This window comes from Balaenoptera acutorostrata, chromosome 10 (assembly GCF_949987535.1).
Source record: "Balaenoptera acutorostrata chromosome 10, mBalAcu1.1, whole genome shotgun sequence".
Lineage (NCBI taxonomy): Eukaryota > Metazoa > Chordata > Mammalia > Artiodactyla > Balaenopteridae > Balaenoptera > Balaenoptera acutorostrata.
This window is the reverse complement of record NC_080073.1, coordinates 70,575,887-70,597,462: the sequence shown is the minus strand read 5'-3', so window position 1 is coordinate 70,597,462 and position 21,576 is coordinate 70,575,887. Positions and strand designations below refer to the sequence as shown.

Genomic DNA, 21,576 nt, shown 5'->3' with positions numbered 1-21,576 from the left:
GCCGCTGACCAGCCCAGGCCAGCTCAGAGCTCCCCAGGCTTTGGGGTCCAGCTTCTCCCGGCCTCCTTCTGCAAAGGGCAGCTCCAGTTCTCAGAGCTCCCTTCCAGAAGGGACCCGAGAGGCAGCACCAGCTCTGAGGAACAGCCAGGAATCTCCCGTCAGGCTCTCCCAGCACTAAGGTTCCGAGGCCACCCCACCCGTACCCTCACACCTAGAAAAGCCAGAGGAGGTGAGGACCGGACTCCGCCTCTGGACTGCGGTGTGGGGAGGGAGGGGTGGCAGGAGCACCTCAGGGTGGCCGTGGGGCTTGGCCCACGAGCTACTCTTGCCAAACGTGTATAACCTGAACTCACCCAAGAACGCAGGTGTCCTCTATCTATCTATCTATCATCATCTTTGGTTTCTGGGTCTGTAAAGGTTGGTGAGGGCCTCTGATGTGGGAGGGTAGGGGCCATGCTGGGCTGGGGCTGGGGAACAGCTCTTCTGAGCCATCTGTAAAGGAGGGCTGCGTCCAGAAGCCCAAAGGGCAGTGTTGCTGTTTGGAATACGTGTTCATTTGTGGGCAAGATGCAGCTTCATTTTGCATAGCAGCCTAGGTGAGCAAACATACAAATTGTGTGTTCACAACACCTGAGTTGACAGCTGTGAGACTGCGGTGTGGCTTCCCTTCAGAAATCATGCGAAGACTCGTGTGCGTCGTGGTCCCTGCCCCACGGCTCCACGCTTTCTCTGCCTCTGGGCAGGAGGCAGACAGCATCCAAACAAGCCAGTCTCCTGTGATCTCAGCTAGCCCTCTGTGGGGCCTGAGTATCACGCCCTGTACATGTGTGGATGGTGAGGTGTGGCTGACTTGCTCTAGGACGGTAAGAAAGAGGCATGTGGGCCCACGCTGTGACCACAGCTCTACAGCATCTTCTCAGAACTCCTTTCCAGGCCCTGAGTACTGCAGACCCCAGTCACAACCTCTCCATCCTGAGATAGATAGATAGCCTAGTCTGTCTTAAGGCGTATTAGGTGATCCTCTACACAGCATTTACATCATTCTGATCGTCCCTTCCGGGAATCTTTCTCCTCCAGGCCTGTCCTTGGTTAAGTCGGGTCTTGGGTGTGCCAGGACCCAGGCACACCCAACCCTCGCACAGCTGGGGGCCCTCTGGGCTGGTGCTCATTCTTCCCATCTCCCCCAGGTACGTAACCTCCCTGCTGCCAGAGAAGGCTGGGCCCAGCAGACACACCTCTACCCCAGGGTCTCCCGAGGCGGAACCACACAAGAGAAACCAGAGGAGCAACTGTGGAGCCTGGACACTTACAGGACAAGTGAGCCCCAGACAGTGCACACAAGAGCCCTCCACCTCTTCCAACCTCTGGCTGGGGAGACCGTTTATTATTTTTCTGGTCGTCCAGGTGGCACTTAGGAGAACCAGCAAAACAGAGAAATCCAAACTTTCATACGATTGGTTTAATTTTTTTTTTTTCAGCAGGAGAAAAAAGAATAAAGTTACAAGATTCTTTTAATATTTTCACAATGTTAAAACTAAAACTGAGCTCTAGGCTATGTGTGTAAGTAAATCTAGAACACAAAAGGGTTAAATAAGATTTTCTCTTTTAAAGATACAAGAATTTAAGCTTTCCTTACATTTAACAAACTTCACAGAACAGATACTGCCGGGGAACAAGCCCTCCCACCCCACCCCCAGCTCTACCATCAGGAAGTGAGCATGGGCTGCGAGCCCTGTGTGCGGCCGGGCTCCCCAGGGAGCCTGCTTCCCATCGCTGCCGGGAAGCAGCAGCCGGTGGGGCCTGAGGAGGGCCGGAAGGGCGCCTGGTGGCCTCTTCATGATCAGAGCTTGGTGGGGGGGCCGAGGTGGGCCGCATCACTGAGGATAGCCAGGTACTGGCCAGAGGGCCGTGGCTTGGTAACAGTGGTAAACGTGGGCAGACCTGGCCCCTCTGCCCTGGGCTGCCCTAGAGCAAGACGCCGGTCTGGGTCCTGAAGCAAGAATTAAGGCTGGAGATTTTGCAGCGGATTCCACTCTGGTGGGGGTGGCGTGGGAGAGGAGGTTGGGAAGAGCATTATTTCCAATTTCAGTATTCCGGACCAAAAACATTTGTAGTTGCAGGTATTAACTGTTAATTTGCAGAGCGAGTTGAGCAAACATTTGCTGTGGTATAAAAGGGTAAGTTGCTGGGTTAAACTATTCCAGTAGCCTGTGTGTGGGCAGATCCAAACTGCCTCTGCAGGAGCCTCTGACCCTCACCGGCCTGGATCAGATGGGGCTCTGGGGCCATTCACCCCCGCTCAGGCTTTCAAGGGCATCGTTCGCCTGTCTACCCCCCCACCACCACCTGATCGGTGATGATCTCCTAACACGGGCAAACAGGCCCATCCCCACCGGGCCTGAGCTCCTGCCTCCACTCAACTCCTCTCTGAAGAGAAACACGCTGAGAAACAGGCCCTTCCCCCACCTGCCCAAGCGAGTGTCTGTCTCAAGCTGGGCCACGGCCACGAACCACTGTTCTAGACAGGTCAACCTCTGCCCCTGTGACATATGCTGCCCCCCTTACTAAACTTGCTATGTGGTAGAAGTGGACTGGCTGCCCTGGACTACGGGGCTGCACAGACATGAGAGGCGAGGCCAAGGCATCGTCCTCTGGGCCGTGGAGGGGCTGGGTAGGCTCCTGCTGGAAGGGACGGAGCCGCAGGCAGCTCCCAGCTCTTCTACTGATTCCTGTTGGCTATGAAACATCTTTTAAAAAAACTTCCAATATAGAAATCTAGCTGCAGAGGCCAGTGTGTAGGCCACAGTTGCGGTGCTGCAATTAGCCTTATTTGATCAACTGCCAGATCCCTGCACTCGGCAAATGGCAAACCAGAGCCAGTGGGGTCAGGGCGCGCCCGCGGTCGCTTCTCATGACCAAGGGTCCTGTGTAGAAAAGGTGGTTCTCATTCGTGGACTAGTCTTGAGTGGAGCCGATTTTCAAAGTGAGGTTACTGTTTCTCTTCTCGTGTGATCAGAGAGTTTCTTCATAGCAAGTCAGGTAAGTTTTCTTAACCTGTCCCCACCCCCCATTTCCTGCTCAGTGGGAGAGCGAGGCCACCACCCAGCCCAGCCACGGGGCCAGTCTCAACAGCCTCCCGTGGCCCGGGCACACGTGGCCATCAGGTATCCTGGCTACTGGGACTAAGGATAGTGAAGAGGTGAAGGCCGAACACTAACCAGAGCTTCCGGCAAAGCCACGTGCGTCGTGGGGACTTGAACACCAGCTTCTCCTCCTCTACTGACTCAGAGTCTCCGTCTGGAACACTTTCCACTTAAGGCTTTTTGTAAGTTTGACTCCAGCAGTGACAGGTATGTGTTGTTTTAAATCCACTAGCCATGCTCAAAAAAAAATATTCTTCATGTTTTAATTTTATACAATGGCTAGCAGGCACCTTAGTAACCAGCCAGAAATCAATTTCAACCACCATCAACCCCTAAACTACAGTACCAGGATGGCTGGCTAAGGAAAGGAAACGGACTGGCTGTAGTCTGACGCGTGCCCAGTACAAGGTGTCTGGCTGACTTTGTCCTAAATAAGGCTAACATTAGTGAACTAAGAACAGCGTCACGTAGCGGCCAAGCCGGCCTTCAGGAGCACCCTTCCCCGATGCGCTGGCAAGAGCGCCCCACTTTCCGGTCCAGTTTCACCATTTTCATGATGGCTTCCTCTCGGCCGCGGCCCATGTGGTCAAACGTACAGTCATGCTGCTCGGGGAGGCGATGCAACATACAGAACACGTAACCTGCAGCAGTGGGGGAAGCAGAGAAGACAGACCGTTAGGGTGGCCTCCACGTGCCCAGTGCCCAGCTCTCCCTCGGGTCCAGAGAGCGGGAGGGCGGTCCAGTGAGTGGACAGTGGTTGCAGCAGGGGCTCCGGCTGCTAAAGAGCCTATTACAACATCCCCCCTCTAACAAGACGGCCAGCACTTTCACGCAAGTCCAGCGACGTCCTCAGAACGTCCAAGGGGCACATCTGCCTTCAATGCTGTTCCTGCCTGGACCCCGAGGGTGGAACCCCAAGGTGACTCTGCAGCGCCTGCCTCAGAAATGAGTGGGCTCTGAGCCCCTTTCCTCCCAGCCCCACGCAGGCGGGAGAGCCCAGAGCTGGCAGCTCAGCGCTTCCCCGGCCTGGACAAACCTCAGTGTCTACCACAAGACACACACTGCTTCTAGGAGAAATGATTACGGGGACGGTGGGTGTGATCAAACCGAAACTCACACGTGAATGGGGGCTCTCAGAGGAAAATGGGTTATTTCAAGCACTGGACAAGGTATTACATTTAAAGAGAGGAAAGAACAGAAATGTCGAGCTCTGACTGGCATCTTAATGGAGGCTGATGCTTCCAACCCCACCTGGTGGGCAGGAGGTGAGGCCCACACACTCAGGCCTCCTGGGAGTGGAGGAGGCTGCAGGGCGGCCTCTGGAGCACAACACTGGAGAACCAAGAGTTGAGAGAACAAAGAGTTGAGAGGCCGGCAGAGCAGGTAGAGGCACAGATGAAACCCCTCTGGTAGGAAACAATGAGAGGAGGCCCTCAGGGTGTCAGCAGAGAGGCTCCGAGGACAAAGGGAACACAGAACTGTGTCAGGATGTGGCCCATTCTCCCCTTCTGGTCAAATTCTAGGAGTGCTGATGGGGGGTGTGTGGACGTGTGCGAGGACAGTCATCCAATGTTCCCTGGGTCTGTGCGGCCCTTTCTTTCAGGGAAGGGGGCATGAGATCTGGGCTGGCTCCTCCCCATCACCTCATCCCACCAGTTGCATCTGGTCATACCTCCAGGTCCCATGGGCCTAGACCAGGTCCACAGGACTGACCTATAGTGGGCTGGAATCCTTTCCTAAACCACCTCTCCCTGTGCACTTGGGGCAGGCATCCCAGAGCAGCGCCCCCCGGCCAATGCTCTCCTCACTTATTCTCCAAGCAAACATCATCCCTTCTCAGGGATTTCTCTCTTTAAGCCCAGACCGCAGCAGCCAGAGAGAATGGACAGCCACCACTTGCAAACTGTGACTCATCCCTCTCCCCATCCTCAATTCTTTTCAGAGAAGAGGGGTGGAGGCAGTGATTTTAGAAGGATATCAGAAGTTGAAGCAAAGACTGGCCATGATGGACAACAATTTCAAAAGCCTTAACTTTTAAGATCAACTTTACCCAGAGACTATTCCTCAGCTGACACTCACAGCCCTGCTCTGATGCCTTCAGCTCATGCTGAGTACGGACAGGTGCCCACGGCGGCCTGAGCGACCAGGCCGAGCCTGGACCATCCACTGTGCAGGAAAAAAAACACGTTATTAACTGCTTCCCAGGGAGAGCAGGGCAATATGTTTGACTCTAAATTAGGACTAGGTTTAAGGAAAGGAACAGAGATGAAATTTTTGTCTCCTGAGAAGCTGAGCTCCCACTTGGCTCAAAAGCGAAGTTAAAATTAATGAGCTCGTGTGTTATATTTACTGATAAGTTCATTACTTGAAGATATTGGATACCAGTTGTCTTTCTCCTGAAGGATTTCACAGCAGAAGCGTGGATGGCCTCAATATGCATCCTGCATCTAACAAGCACAATCATCTTTTTGGAACAAAGCCCACCTGGTCGGGGAGAACCTGCTGTCAGGTCAGGGTTTGGGGTAGGGGTACCAGCTGTGTGGCAGCAGGAAGTGTGTGGAGGCATTTCTGTCGCCAAGTCCTGACATACTTCTATACCTTCAGCATCTATAATTAGGGCTGGGAAGACCCCTGCTAGCCTTCCTTCAAGATATTGGGATGATGCAGAAGAGGGTCCCAAGGGCTCTCCTCTCCTGATGAATGGTGCTGGCTGAATAAAAGTAGCAGGAAATGGATTACCCCTGAAATTAACTCAGCCCTGGCTCAGTCTAACACCTCATTAGTCAAAGATAGACTAGGATGGAGGGAAGAGGCTCCAGTCTTGCCCTCACTACGCCCCTGACAACTCTGCTTTAGCTTGCCTTCCGCCAACTCCTGGGGACCACCAACTCGGTGGGTGGACCTGAGAGCCCCAGGTTCTGTCTGGAAAAGGAAACAGGGCATGACAACCACAGGAACTCTACCCACCCAAGGATTTTCCATTCAGCCAAAAACACCTTATTTCTCTACTCAAGTTCTGTGTAGCTCTGTCAGACACACCTTGACACTTGCCTTTGATTTTTGAAAGGTGAAAATCACTGAACAGCAGGTAAACTTTCAGCAGTTCAGCAGGGAGCAGAGCTGGTAAAAATTACAATATATGGCATTGTAATTCACTGGGGAAAAGTCTGGGGGAAATTTTGGAAGGCTAACTTCCCAAGTTGCTGCACTGAGGTTATTAGATGATATAAATTAAGCTCAATTCCCTCTCCTGTCAAGTTCACTCACCAAGTGGAAGTTACATGCTGGAACTTGTCCCAAATGCTGAGTAGGTATTATCCACTGACAGCAGCCAATTGGCTAAATGTACTTTGGTGTCAGTAGCTGGGGTGGGCTGTTCTGGATACAGGAACGCATTCGGGGGTGACTGGCGGGGTGTGTGTGTGTGTGTGTGTGTGAATCTTTATTCTCTTCTCTCGATACCCACAGACCTGTTTCCAGAAACCACTCAAGTGTCATGAACGTTCAATTATTCTCTGAAATCTGGAGACCAAGCTGGGCATATGGAGAGAAGTGAGTTAGGCTGCTGGGGAAGCAGATTGTTCTCATTTCAGTGATGAACACAGTTTTAGAGCACAAGGGGATTTACAGCCTCAGCCTCAACACTTCCTCACGCCGTTTATTAGAAACCAAGTGGGGCCCTTCCAGGGTGAGTCAGCCAAGGCAGTGTCCAGAGGGAAAGAAAAGAGAAAGGACACTGAACTGATCAGCAGAGCTGCGACAGGGGCTTTGGTACTATTACCCAGGGTATCATGAAATTCTTTCTCCCCGATTTTAAAAAGTTATATATCATTACCAAACTCACTCACATATGTACAATTCATATCTACACCCTCCTTATGGTCCCATAGTTCAGCATCACGTAGTATTAAAAACAATTTCAATATACTTTTGCTTATGATAGCTATATACATACAGTGCTTTGGAGAGAGAAGCAGTAGGATAATGATTAAAAGGATGCCAACCCTCTAAAAGCGAGGAAAACACCCAAGGCAAAAGTTTTTGAAAAAAGATCAGCCTATAATACTAAATGTGGTTTAACCTCAGCCCTTTCCGCTGCCATATCACACAACTGCTGCCCGCTCCTGGGAGCCCCGGATCACTGGTTTTCCATGAAATACTGGCTAGGAGGAAGCCGCAGAGCTCCGTTAAGGCTGCGGAGCTGTTTTCAGTAAATTTCACAAAACGCTCAAGAACTTGTGTGGGTGTTTCTTTGTTTGTCAGCGCAGAAGAGCAATTTGGGATGAGCCCTTGATTAAAAGGCGAGGGTGCAGAAGAGCTGTCTAAGCACTGGGTCCCACGGCCCACCTTCCAGGCCCCTTTCCACCTGCCACTGCCTGGCTCCTGACAGGCTGACAGGCCATCCTGGGCATGCGGAGAGGAGAGGAGGCCCGACCAGCACAGGTGAGACCAGTCGGCCGTCCTGCCCCCGTCCTGCGAGCTACGCTGCAAGGTCTCCGGCAGCTACACCTTCATTTCGAACAAACCTTCAACTGAGCAGGCAGCCTCAGGGCTGGACGAAGAAGAGGCCTGCCCAGGGAGCCACAGCGGCTGAACCGTGGTGGGCTCCTCCCAGGGTGCTGGGGCTGTGGACAGCAACAGAGGGGGTAGAGCAGGCAAAAGGCAAAAAGTACAGTTCAAGACCTATCTTAACCCCCTGTCCTGAAAGGATCGCATGTGAATGAGAAACGCAGAGGCAGCACACTCAGCTCACCCTCACCCTGAGCAGAGAGGCCGGGGGATTCCTGTGGGAGGACAAGCATTTCAGTGCAGGCCGCTCACGGTTATAAACAAGCACACCTGGACTCAGCCCTCCTGGTGTAGAGCCACAGGCCACACCGACCTGGAGATGCTCGACACCTAAGTCCCTAAAAACACGTTCCCAGCAGAAAATGGATCCAACGTTCACTCTTCCAAGACTCATAAAGGTCTGACATGCAGGTTTCTAAAAATGCTCATCTGGTGGGAACCAAACTTCAGCTTTTAAAGCTAACATCTGAAAGTCATCCATTTCATTCAGACACCCTCATCCATAGCTAAATCTCACCTCTGCTCACACAGAGACAGGTGTGGGTATTTTGAGACTATACAGCAGGATTGAGAACAGTCTGACAAATGCCATCATTAAGCAAAGATGATATAACTAACACCCAATACCTGACTGTAAGTGCTATAAAGTTGTAACAATATTTCCCGTTTCACTTACTTGTTGACAAAAATCATTGACAATCACTGCCCAAGAGGAACACCCAGGGCCTGAGGAGGAAGGGTCACTACCTCTCAGCCATGCTGGCAGGCAGGGGCCCTGAGGGCAGCTGAACCAGATAATTGGCCCCATTGGCCAGTTCCCTTTCCCCCCACTCCTCCCCCCATCCTCAGGCACCACTATGGTGTTGGGGGTGGGGAAGGTGTGTGGAGGAGGAGCTGGAGGACCGAGGGCGGAGCCAACCTGTCATCCCGCAGGCAGTACAGCCCCTACCCTTGGCTGAGGCCCCGGATCCCCAGGCCAGTGCTTCCCTCTGAACCTTAAGAACTGAGCAGGGGTTGGAACTGTCTTTTTTCCATGGAATTTCTTAAAGGAGACAAAGAAAGTGATGCCAAAATTCACAAAGTCTGAGCCCTTGACATTTTTATTCAGTCCCTGCCAGACAGAAATGTTGCTTATTGGCTTTATCTTGGAGTAAAAAAGCACCACTTAAAAGCTGACAGAACTGGGCAGCTCTGGATACTTGTGGACTTTAATTAATTAAACATTTGTTTTCCTGCAGATCCCCCCACTCGGGGGCTCTCCCAAAATGGCCATTTCAGTGAAGCCTCAGACCAGGGGGGGGCCTCGACTCCAGCTGCTCCGGTGTTTTTACCTCACTCACAACAAATGTTTTACACTTTCTTGCTCATTTGAATTTCAGATTGTCAAAGGTTCAAGCAGAACCTAAAAATACTGACAAGCCTTGGGGACCGAGGCACTGTAAAATGATCTCCAGGTGTGCAGCCTCAGGCGGCACCGTGCGTGTACGTGCTATCCACACTGACACGTCTGTTCCCGGTGCCTGCCCACCAGCAACAAGCCCCAGGCAGGTATGTCCAGGTAGGAGGTAAATCGGAGACTGCACCTTGACATTTTTATCCAAACAGCAAACAGAGCCTACCCAAGACCTCCCGAAGCTCCCTGAGAAACCTGGGTAACAGAGCCTCCAAATCTCAGCTCAATAAGTACCATTTGCTATCTGAAGTGTCTATTTCAAACATAAACAACAAACATACCTGACTCGTGTCTGAAGTGACCGGGCAAGCACATTAGAAGAAAAGAATCACATTTTTCCAACAACATAAAAGTTTCTTAAAACTCAGGACAGCTAACTGACCTCATAGCTCATTTGTAAGTACATGTTGGGAACAGCAGGTGGCTACAGGAAAGCTTGTTGCAAAGCGTTAACCATTTATACTCCCACCAGCAGCAATCCCTGGGTTACACCACATCCGCTGACCCAATCAATGCCCAAGGCAGAATTTGTAGCACAGAAATGCATTAAAGGATCTTAATGCATTTTATTTCATCAGGCCCATGGTACAGGCAAAGCAGCTGCAGGTGTTTCAGGAATGGAACGCGTCTGTTTTACATTCTCCTCCATCCCTGACTTTGCATGGAGGAGGGAAAAGCAATCACACTCCAAGAAAAAGAACTGGATCGCGGCTCACTGAGTTAGCTGACACAGTGCTCGGCTGGGCTGGGGGAGAGAATGGGTGGATGGACAGAGTCAGCTGCCCAAGGAGCTGGAACCAAAGCCACAGTGAACCACCAAGCAGGCATCAGTCTGTTTTCCAAGGGGAAGGAGAACCTGCAATTCAGAAGAGCCCCATGTACTCAACAATTTAGTAAAAACCACAGAACAATACCAAGACAGCTCTAAAACAGAAGCAATCATTTGTTTTCCCCAAATCAACTAAAACATCAGTTAGATACAAGCTAAACCCGGCAACAAAAAGCACTGCGACAGAGGCAAAGGTCCACAAGCCCGTGCAAAGAGCACTCGCGGAGGCCCTGGGAGCGGCCGGTGGTGAGGGGGAGCCGCGCCGCCACGGCCCAGCTTCACGAAGCTCCCGACACGGTGCGTGCACACGTCAGTTCCCAAGTATAGAAAAATCCACCATTCTTGGTGTCCTTTATTGCCGTCTCTTCAGACTGCCCCATTCTTGCAAAAACTCTGACCTCTTTCCTTTCGTCCGTGGGGAATGTTCACCCTGTCCCAGGAACATCTCCTTCTACCACCCGACGTCCAGAGAACAAGTCTTCCACCCTTCATTCCTGCCTCCACCCAGGAAAAGGCTACCCTATTTTTGCCAAAGGGTGCGTGTGGGAGGTACGGGTGGGCCGGGCCTGGGGGCCAGGTGCCCGCACCAGGAAGGAAACTGCACCCTCAGCTTTGACCTGAGAACCCTCCCCCAGCAAGCTCTGTAACCCCTCGGTGCACGAGGAGAAGGGGGCTGGCTGCAGGTTCACATTGTGCTAGGCTGTTTTATCTAGAGATGAACATATATTTAAAAACTGAGAGAAAATGGCTCAAGGCAGCTTCTGCCACAGGAATAATGACTTGCTCTTTCAAACATTTCCTTTCAGTAGCTGAAAGCAGGCAGCCAGCGTCAGCCTCTTAGGAGCTGGGGCACTTTTTAGCATCCAAAAAAGCCCTAGAAGGTGCTTGCATTCCTGGCCTCCTGTTTCCTCCGCCCACCCCCACCTCTCTGGGGCCTCAGGAGAATAGTGAGGTACTCGCAGGAAACTTCTTTTTTGGGGGAGACCTTATCCTCCTCTCCGCAGGCTCCTGATTTGTTGGCCTTCTCTTTCAATATTTCCTTGTCCTGTAAAAGATTATCCTCTCAGAGAGGTCTCCTAGAAAACCAACTCCAAAGCTGCAGTGGAGGCAAAAAAAGGGCCAAACCCATCCTACCCAAGAGCCGCCGAGGGCAAAGCTTGGGCCCACGGGGGCAACTTAGTTAAAGACAGGCTCCTGACACACGGCTCACCAGAGAACTGTGGCCTGTTTCGCCACCCCTGAAGGCTACACTGGCAAGAGCCAGTTCATCCAAGTCCAGAATGTCCAAGTGGCAATGCCGTCAGGGGACACCAGACTACAGATGCCATGTGTCTCTCTAGAACAACACCTGGGAAAGAGAGGAATACTTACCCTATTTTTCTCTGCTGGTCTTTCAACAATCCACATGCTGGGGTCACAGGGGAGGACAGAAATGACAGACCAGCAATGGGAGAAACCTCTGGCTTAGTCCCACCCCTGCTGCTATGGCATGTCCCTTAGGGGAACCTCAAGTTCTCTTTCTGGATAATTCAATGAGGATCTTGTGCTGCGGAGCCCAAGTACTGGATTCGTGTTCCAGCTGCACTGCTTTGACAGTCGTGTGGCTGCCGCTAAGCCATTGAGCCTTTCGGACCTTCAGGTGCGTCTCCTATAAACGGGGTTGTTACGGGCATTAAAGACTAGAGCCGCTGAAGCCTCGACTCAAGGAAGGTTGGCTGTTACCAGGATAGCTCTTCCAGCTGTTGTCACCCCTCTCACCTTACACAGTACAACTCACTCACCTGGTTTCAAGGCTGGGCACCCCCTCCTTCCCTGCTCCTTCCCCCTACTCACATGGCTTTCTTTCTGCTACACAACATTTTACACAAAGAAAATTTCTTTACGCAAAGAAAATCTGCCTTCCAATGCAGGTTCAATCCCTGGTGGGGAAACTAAGATCCCACATGCCATGGGGCAACTAAGCCCACGTGCTGCAACTACTGAGCTCACGTGCCTCAAGGAGCCCACGTGCCATGAACTACAGAGCCCATCCATGTACCCTGGAGCCTGCGGCCAAAGCTAGAGAGAGAACCCACACGCCACAACTAGAGAGAAGCCCATGTGCCACAACGAAAGATCCTGCGTGCCACAACTAAGACCCGACACAGCCAAAGAAAGAGAAAGAGAGAGAAGGGAGGAAGGGAGGGAAAGAAGAAAGTAAATTTTAAAATATATAAAAAATAAAAATAAAAGAACATTTACTGCTGGTAACTGTGCCCTCGCCCCCTCTCCTGGAGAGGACCACCACCACACAGTTTACTTCCAACCACCTGGGTGAACAGGGTACAGCGAGCACAATGTAAAGATGATTATTGTCTGGCTTTGGCTTTGGATGTACTTTTTTTTTTTTTTTTTTTAAAGATTTTTTTTTTTTGATGTGGACCATTTTTTTTTTTTTTTTTTAATGAGGATCTTGAATCAGATGCGTATGTTTGATTGATTGATTGATTGATTGATTTTGGCTGTGTTGGGTCTTCGTTTCTGTGCGAGGGCTTTCTCCAGTTGTGGCAAGCGGGGGCCACTCTTCATCGCGATGCGCGGGCCTCTCTCGTTGCGGAGCACAGGCTCCAGACGCGCAGGCTCAGCAGTTGTGGCTCACGGGCCCAGCCGCTCTGCGGCATGTGGGATCTTCCCAGGCCAGGGCTCGAACCCATGTCCCCTGCATTAGCAGGCAGATTCTCAACCACTGCGCCACCAGGGAAGCCCTGGATGTACTTTAAAAATTTTTTTTTGCAGTAGCAAGTTTACTTCCCTAATTATGCTTTTCTATTGCCATTATTAATATGAGCCTATATTTGCTGAGCTCACTCTGAGAGGCAACCCAGAAAGGTCCAAGATGGCATTAGATGCTTTCCTGGAATTAAAATTTTGCTGTAACTCATAATCACAATGTGCTGAGTACAGATAATGAAGAACTGAACGTAAACACACAGGTTCCCACTGCATTCATCTCCTATTCTACCCTAGTATTTTGGTCAATTACTCCAGATTCCAAGGAAAATTAATCCTGGGGTAGCAGTTCAGTTCAAGGGAAGAGCAATTTAATTGATGCAAGGGAATTAACACAAAGCTGGCCCTTTAATCTGTGAGTCTGGAACTTTCCCCCTTCCTGGGTGAATCTGTAACCGAGGTGCACAGCTCTAAAGAACACATGTCATCTTATGTATTAATCACAAGGACGCACAAACTCCATCACGTGCTGACTCAGAGCTTCTGTCTCCCACTGGAGGGCAACAGTCTGCTGCTGCCCGGCGGGCATCCTCGCGATGGTCCAGGGAGGGAGGGGCCCGCTCAGCTCCCTGAGGAGCAAATGGGCTGTCACTAGATTAAGCCTCCTTGACCCACAGCAAATGTCTTCAACGGCCGCAGCCACTGCCTGCCACCTCCCACTCTACGGCCTAAGAACAACCCATCTCCTGCATTACAAGCAGTATCTTGACCGATACCTAACAGAACATTTGGCTAGAGAAAAGCATCTGACACCTGCATGAACACTTCCCCCAGCTCCCCGCAGCCCCGGAGTACTTTTCTGGAGGACTCACTGGAATAACTACAGCAGGCCTGGCTGCCTGCTGCTGAAGAGAGCCACTGGGGGAGGTCCCCACAGGCCAGGGCCACCTGTCTCCCAGGTATCCACCAGGCACTGTACATTTTACACGTACAGCAGCTGGTGAGGTCCCCAAAGCAAAGAGTGGCACTTCTTGTCGTCCCCTCTGTCCAACCATGTCCCAGGCACTGTTCTGGGGTAGAAAATAAACTAGACAGTTCGGTGGCCCAACCTCTCAACTCCACAGGGGACAACAGAGAAAGAGAACACCTTTCAAATCACAGGAGGAAATAAGCAGCGGCCCCTCCCAAGCTCACACCACCCCATGAGTCAATGCAGGGGTTCTCCAATACCACCGCACCTCAACTTCTGCTCTCTTCCCTTTTCTTCTTTGTGCCTCAGTAACTATGGTTGCCTTAACTCCTGATCTGACAGCAGAGGGTGTTTTCTGGACTGCAGGCTCGAGGGCAGGTCAAATTTGGTGATGTTGAGTATCCACACCAAGCAGGTTCTCTCTATATGCTGCTGCCCTCACCTCTCTGCAAAGCCTGCAGTAGATGCCTTCATTCCCTGCTGAGTTCTGCCTAACTCCGAACAGGGATGGGAATAACGTCTTAACAAACAAGGAGACGTGGAAAGGTGAGAAATTTCCTAGACAAGCCAGCTGATCCAATTACTTTAGGCACTTCTCCAATAAATGATAGGGCGGACTCACTTACCCTTTTCAGTTTGTGGCCTCTGAACTCCGCTCCAGTATCTCACGGTCAGTCTTGACCACCCACATCTGCAGTGTGACAGCTCCTCTGCCACCAGCTCTCAGCACTTCCTCCCTGCCTCCCCAGCACTTGTTTCTTTTCAGTCTCTGGGTCTCATGCCCTTCGTGGGTCCGTCCCAGGGACCTAGCCTCCTGGCGGGGTGACTTGGAGTCTCAGAGGCTGAACAGTTCTAGCAACACCAGGCACTGTGTGAGAGCCAACAACCCTCCACCACTGTGCCTGGGGCTCTGGCTAGGGGGCGGCCTTCTCCGTATCTGCCTTCCAAAAGACAGCAGCGCCCCGCCCCCCAAATGCAAGTTCTCTTTTGGTAACGCTGGCTACAAAGTCAACCAACACTGCAGAGCTGTGCTGCTATTTGCCACAGTCTTATTCAGGCTCATTTCCGACAACAAAGCAGCAAAACTTGAAGCAGCAAGGCTTTTCCTGGAGCCTGCATCTTCAGGGGCCAAGAGTTGAGGAGTAAGGACTATCATGTGATCTTGTCAGAACCTCAGTGTGCTTAGCTAAAAGCACTTTCCAGAAGCAAAAACAAACTTCACCGATATTGATCTCTTCAGAGGAAAGCTGCTATAGAAATCTCATCTAATAAATAAAGGATTCAAGCTCCAGTGTTGGGCTGTCAGTCCAGGAAGGGAAAGAAGCTATCAGACTCAAGGAGTCAAGAGTATTTATTGGTCATCTGTGCACTGTTTACAGAGCTCTATTCTAGGGCCTAGGTGGAGGAGAAGGGGGAAAAAAAAATCACTAGTTCCCAGCTTTTAAGACATCTGGAGACACACAGAGAGGAAAATGCTGAAGGACACAAGAAGCAAAGCAAGAAATCAACTGCAAATAAAATCAATACAATCCAGCTATGTGTAATAAATCGGGGGCACTGAGGAGAGGTCAACTGCATAAGGTATCCTGGAGGAGGTAAGTTTTCAAGGAAAATGAGGACATGAATTAGCACTCAGGAGAAAATGGAACACGTCAATGAGAATTAAGTGCCACTGTGCCTCTCATTACCCAGGCACAGTGGGGGACAAAAAAGGGGCAATGCCATGGACCCTGTCCTCCAGAAGCATCGCATCTAGATGGAGCAACAAGTGGCACATGGAACAGTGGTCCTCAGAGAGTAGGTTGCATAAATTGTTACCAATGAATGTTTCCTTGAGACGGGGAAGTGCTCAAGGAACAGCTAAGAACTGTACAGCTGAAAACAGAGAAAACTCATGCTGCAGCCATACCCTCCCTGTTTAGGGCACCCCATGGGCCAGTGTGGGAATATGGAGAAGTGGTGGGATTCTGGCAGCTCAACGGACCTGGGTTCAAGTGCTCCCTAGTAATTCTGAGTTACTTAACTTCAAAGCTTGAGTTTCCACCTCTGTAAAAAGGGAGTACCATCTGTCCAACCATGCTTTTGTAAGGGGTCAACTGATATAACACAGTTGCAGGCATCCAGCACATAGCTGGTGCTCAATAAAGCTGTTCTTCAAAGATTATTGTTTTGTTTTTTGTAATAAATTTATTTTATTTATTTATTTTTGGCTGCGTTGGGTCTTTGTTGCTGCGCGCAGGCTTTCTCTAGTTGTGGTGAGTGGGGGCTACTCTTCGTTGCGGTGCTCGGGCTTCTCTTTGCAGTGGCTTCTCTTATTGCAGAGCACGGGCTCTAAGCACACGGGCTTCAGTAGTTGCAGCACGCGGGCTCAGTAGTTGTGGCTCACAGGCTCTAGAGCACAGCCTCAGTAGTTGTGGCGCACGGGCTTAGTTGCTCTGAGGCATGTGGGATCTTCTCGGACCAGGGCTCAAACCCTTGTTCCCTGCAGTGGCAGGCAGATTCTTAACCACTGCGCCACCAGGGAAGCCCTAAAGCTGTTCTTCTTCCTTCACCCAGAGGATCGCTGCAGTGGTACAGGGTTTACCCATTCACTCATTCAGGCAACACTGCAAACTAGGTACCATATAGCAGCGGCGGAGAGCTATTGAAGAACACAATATGGTCCCTGTCCTCCAGTGCTTATGGTCTGGGAGGAAGGACAGACATGCAGTCAATTTCAGTATGTTCTGAGAACTACAGCAACAGAGGACAACCATGGACTCCACAGAAGACTTTTGAGCAGTCCCACAAGGAGATCTGCAGGTGAAAGTTTTTATTAAAAAGACTCCCAGATTTTGTGACGGCCTCTGATGAGGAAAACTATGGAGACAAGCACTGAGCCCAGTCTGGCATTCCTGTACCCCACCCTGCCCTTGATATCCCCACACTATTCTTCAGTCCCTGTGAATGAACTTGCTACTGGAGGAAATGGGGTACTGGAAAGCCAAAGCCACTGTGTTCAAATATCTGAAGAGAAGCCTTGCAGGAGAGGAAGATGATTTGTGACAGGTCTCTCCAGACGGCAGAGTGAGGAGGAATGAGGACATGTCATATACGGAGGCTGGTTTTAGTTCAACGGAGGAAGCACCTCGTCAGTCTAAGCTGCCTGCAACAAGACAGGCCTCACTCCCTCCAGGCTGGAGATGTACGTGGTGGCTGGATTACCTGCCAGGGCAGGGCACTGCTGATGTAGTTTCTGCAGCGTCAGTTCAGGGAGTTGGACTGGCACCAGATGGATAACTTCTCAGTCCCTTAAGTGCTTGGACTCTGTGTCAGAGAGTGATGGGTTTGCTAGGCAGGAGTGAGAGACTGCTGTGGTTATACACAGTAGGTCTGTGACCTGGCAGTCTCTGTGCCGCCCAAAGAGCCCATCTTATTCACGTGCAAGATGAATCACAGGTTTTATTTAGGCAAATACACCCATCCCCAAAGTTGAGTATTTAATTAAACCAAAAGCATATCAAATAATTTAAATCAGACCAAGCAAGCAATGCTGCTCTGATAGCATACCTGTCTCGCCTGATTTTTCCCCCTCTACCAATAAAAATTCAAGGCGGATAAAAGTATGTAAAAATAAATAACGCTAAGGTTTTCTCTCTAAACCTTATTCCTTAAGTCAATTATTCCATTGGGAAACCCTCAGGTTGTACATGTACGCTGGCATCAAGAATTTCCATGGAGGGCTTCCCTGGTGGCGCAGTGGTTAAGAATCCTCCTGCCAATGCAGGGGACACGGGTTCGAGCCCTGGTCTGGGAAGATCCCACATGCTGCGGAGCAACTAAGCCCGTGCGCCACAACTACTGAGCCTGCGCGTCTGGAGCCTGTGCTCCGCAACAGGAGAGGCCACGACAATGAGAAGCCCGCGCACTGTGATGAAGAGTGGCCCCCGCTCGCCGCAACTAGAGAAAGCCCTCGCACAGAAACGAAGACCCAACACAGCCAAAAATAAATAAATACATTTATTTTTTAAAAAAAGAAGAAGAATTTCCATGGAGACTGGGCCAGACATTCTCCCATTCACCTGCTTAGGCCTGCCTTCAAACACTACCACAAAAGGACGTTCCCCTAAAGAAAACCAGCAGGCTCACCAGAACACCACATTTCCTTGACTTCTAACTTTTTTCTTGTATGTTATTACAAGAAATAATAACAGATGGGGTACCTACTATAGGCCACGTAACTCTAACAGGGGCAGTGGGAAGCTATAGAACAACACATGGTCCTGCTCTCTGAGTATTTTAGAATCTAGCAGGAGAGAGGAGACCAGTGGAGGAAGGCATGTGTTAGACACTCAGAAGATGTAAATCTCTGAGTGAAAAGAGAATGGAGTTGCCTAGATCTGACATAAAACCTCTGATGTGCATGACCTCATTGGAAATTTCCAGTAACTCGATTTTGTCTTAAATTACCTTTACATTTCCTATGAAGAAATGAGCTATTAAGTGTATAGGCAGTATATCAAACTTTGGGGTATATTAGAATTGTCTGAGCAACTGCATTTTTGCTTTCCAAAGACGCATCCCCACCTACTCAGGGACTCTGAAATGCTGGTCTGAGGCCCGCACTTTTTAAGAAGTTCTACTCAAGAGGGAGTCACATAAGAATCTAGCATGAAGACAGAGAGTGTTTACTAGCATATATCTGCATACAATGTACTAAACACAAATTAGTTTTAACTACACACATAAAAGGCACAAGAAAGGACATTTCTTTAGCAACACTTTGTGAACAATTTGATATCAATTTTGAAAGAAATAATATTTTAATCCTGTTATTTTGACTAAATACTACTTTTACCACAACTGGTCTAATTTGGTGACATTTTGCTGTGAAGGGTCCATGTAAGAGTCCCAAGTCCTGAACAAGGTTCTGGAGGCTGAACTAAGAAGAGGTTAAGAGAGTCAGGTGTATTAATCTGGAGGAAAGACCAAGAAATCTTCTGGGTACTTCAGAGGAGATAAGAGCAGAAGTCCCCCAGGGATGGACAAGAATATGTGACAAGAAGCTGTAGTCAGTGGGGGATGAAAGCTATGCTCGAGGGAGGGAGAGTGGGCAGTGCTGTGAGCAGTCATGTTGGTCAGAAACTCTTCAGCAGTCCTTGAGTTTCAGATCAAAGCCTGCGTGAAATAGCAACATTTAGCACACAGGTGTGATACGAGGCTAGTGGCAACTTTTCTGGCCTTAGTTTCCTCGTTTACAACAAACAAACAAACAAAAAATAGGGGGGGGGCCGTTGGACTAAATGATTGCTAAGGCTCCCTCTCATCTTGGTGGTATGTGATTCTATTACCTATCTACCCACAATTTTTTTGTGATTTTGTATTGTAGTAAAAGCATTTAATTCAAACAAAGCATTTCTCAGTGTGGTTTGCTTTCATTATCTCAAGTGAGAATAACCCAGAACAGCATCTTGGGTGTCTGTTTTGATTTTGGTTTTGAAAAAAGAGGAGTGCCCTCAGGTCACAGGCTTTCCCCACTATGGCTGGACAGACACGTTATGACTCTGAACAAAGGGCATGTGTTTCAACCGTAAGCATGGGACAGGAGAAGTCTTTAAAACACGTCTTTGTTCACCTTTTTTAGGTCACATGGTAGCTCACCATGAGCTGTATCAGCTGTTTTGGGAGAATGTATTTGAACATTTCCAATGTTTTCCTACAATGTATTCCACAGGTAACAACTATTAAACTTTGTCAGGATGGGGAACAGCTATGCACAATCTACAGCCAAATCATATATAAATGGTAAAAAACTGAATGCTTTCTACGTAAGATCAAGGAAAAGGCAAGGAAGTTGATTCTCAACACTTCTATTCAACATTATGCCAGAGGTCCTAGCCAGTGCAGTAACACAAGAAAAAGAAGTTAACAGGCATACAGATTGGAAAGGGGTAAAACTGCCCTTATTTGCAGATGGCATGATCATGGATACAGAAAACCCTAAGGGAATCTAGTGAATTTAGTAAGGTTGCAAGATAAAAGATCATATACAAAAACCGGCTGCACTTCAAAGTGGCAGCAAAGAACAATCTGAAAATAAAATTTTAAAATTCTATTTACAATAGCATCAAAAAACTAAATACTTATAAATAAATTTAACAAAGAATGGAAACTGAAAAATATAAAACACTGCTATGAAATTAAAGAAGACTTAAGTAAGAGGAGAGACATATATTCATAGGTTAGAATATTGTTAAAATGGCAATTCTGTAAATCTTTTTAAAATGGGCAAGATATCTGAAGTATAAACAGACTCTTCAGAAAAGAAGATATATGAGTGGCCAAAAGGCATATGAAAAAGATGCTTAACGTCACTGGTCATTAGAGAAATGAAAATTAACATACGACAGTGAGATGGTACCACACAACCACTAGAATAGCTAAAGTTAAAAAGAATGACAACATTAAATGTTGGCCAATTATGGAGAAATTGGAACCCTAATACACTGCTGATGGGATTTTCTTAGAAAATGACCATTCAACCTGGCAATTCTACCTCTATGTATTTACCCAAGAAATTAAAACATATGTCCATACAAAGACTTCTGCATGAATATTTATAGCAGCTCTACTCATAATATCCCAAACTGGCAACAACCCAAACGTATGTAAAATGGTAAATGGATAAACAAATGTGGTATTATCCATACAATGAAATAATACTCAACATTAAAGAGGAATGAACTACTGATATGTAACAACATGGATGAATCTCAAAAACAACATATTATGGTGGACACACAAGACTGTATATATATACTATTTGAATCCACTGATGCTAAAATTCTAGAAAAGGCAAAATTATACCAACAGAGGCAGATCAGTGGTTGCCTGGGGCTAGGGTAGGAGAGTGTAGTGACTGACTGAAAATGAGGCACGTGGGAACTTTCTGGGGTAATGGAGTATTCTAAAATTTGAATTTGGTGAGGGCTGTACAACTTAAAGTTACTAAAACTCACTGAACTATAAAACAGGTGAATTTTATGGTATGTAAATTATATATCAAAAAATCCAAAAAACACGCACATATACACACACCTGGCTAGGCAAAGAACTAACTGAAATTATTTACTCTTAGAATTTAAAAAACTCATTTCCTTTTACAATAAGCCATTTTTTTCTCTCCATAAAGAAATATCCTAAACAGGGTAATCTATCCAAACAGTTTTGATTAAATTATTATTGTGTTGTTATTGCTAAGACTGGACTACAGAAATAGTTGCAAATTTGCTATCCAGACGGAAAATATTCACTTCATGGGACAAGGGTCTGCTGGTTTGCCTGTCAGTAGGGTATGAGTGGGGAAGTGACACAGGCTTCAGTAAATGTGCTCTGCACATTTTGTATTTTAAAAGCTTGGTCTTTGATGCTCCTTTGCTGGGAAGGGGAGCTCTTCATGTTTCTAATCTCTCTCTACAGCCTTGTTAAAGGACATATGGTAGCTTGGATCTCTGGGACGTGGTAAACTCATGGGCCAAATATGTGGAGCTAGTGTTCAGTAAAGGTTTGATTTGTTTTGCTCTAACATCTCAACTTGCAATTTAGAGGGACTAATCTGTTTGGTTTTAGACCAGAACTCTTACACATTAAAGATTAAATGGGGACTACAAATAAGCATACTCTTGTTTAGGTGAAAGTACAGTGAGAGTGAAAGGAAGAGAGTAGCAAAGGGAGAAAATTTTCTCAATTTGCCTCAAGATTTTCAATTACTCTTAGCTCTCATATATACAGTAACTGTCATCAAAGGTTTTCTGTTGCTGCTGTTGTTTTTGTTTTTGCTTTTGGGAGGGTGGGCAGGCACCTCCACTTCTCTTGAGCCATAAGGTAACATAACACCCAGCTGCTGTCTCGGAAGTGCTGCAAA

At 48.6% G+C, this 21,576-nt stretch overlaps 1 protein-coding gene across 1 annotated transcript in view; it reads right to left on the bottom strand.

The window, feature by feature from the left end:
- Positions 1-1,175: 1,175 nt before the first annotated feature.
- The window catches only part of ZFAND3 (zinc finger AN1-type containing 3), a 326,971-nt gene continuing 306,570 nt past the window's right edge, over positions 1,176-21,576 (bottom strand). The window contains exon 6 of the mRNA XM_057554383.1: positions 1,176-3,784. Coding sequence (XP_057410366.1) covers positions 3,630-3,784 — 155 coding nt within the window. The 3' untranslated portion in view covers positions 1,176-3,629. The remainder of the gene's footprint in view (positions 3,785-21,576) is intronic.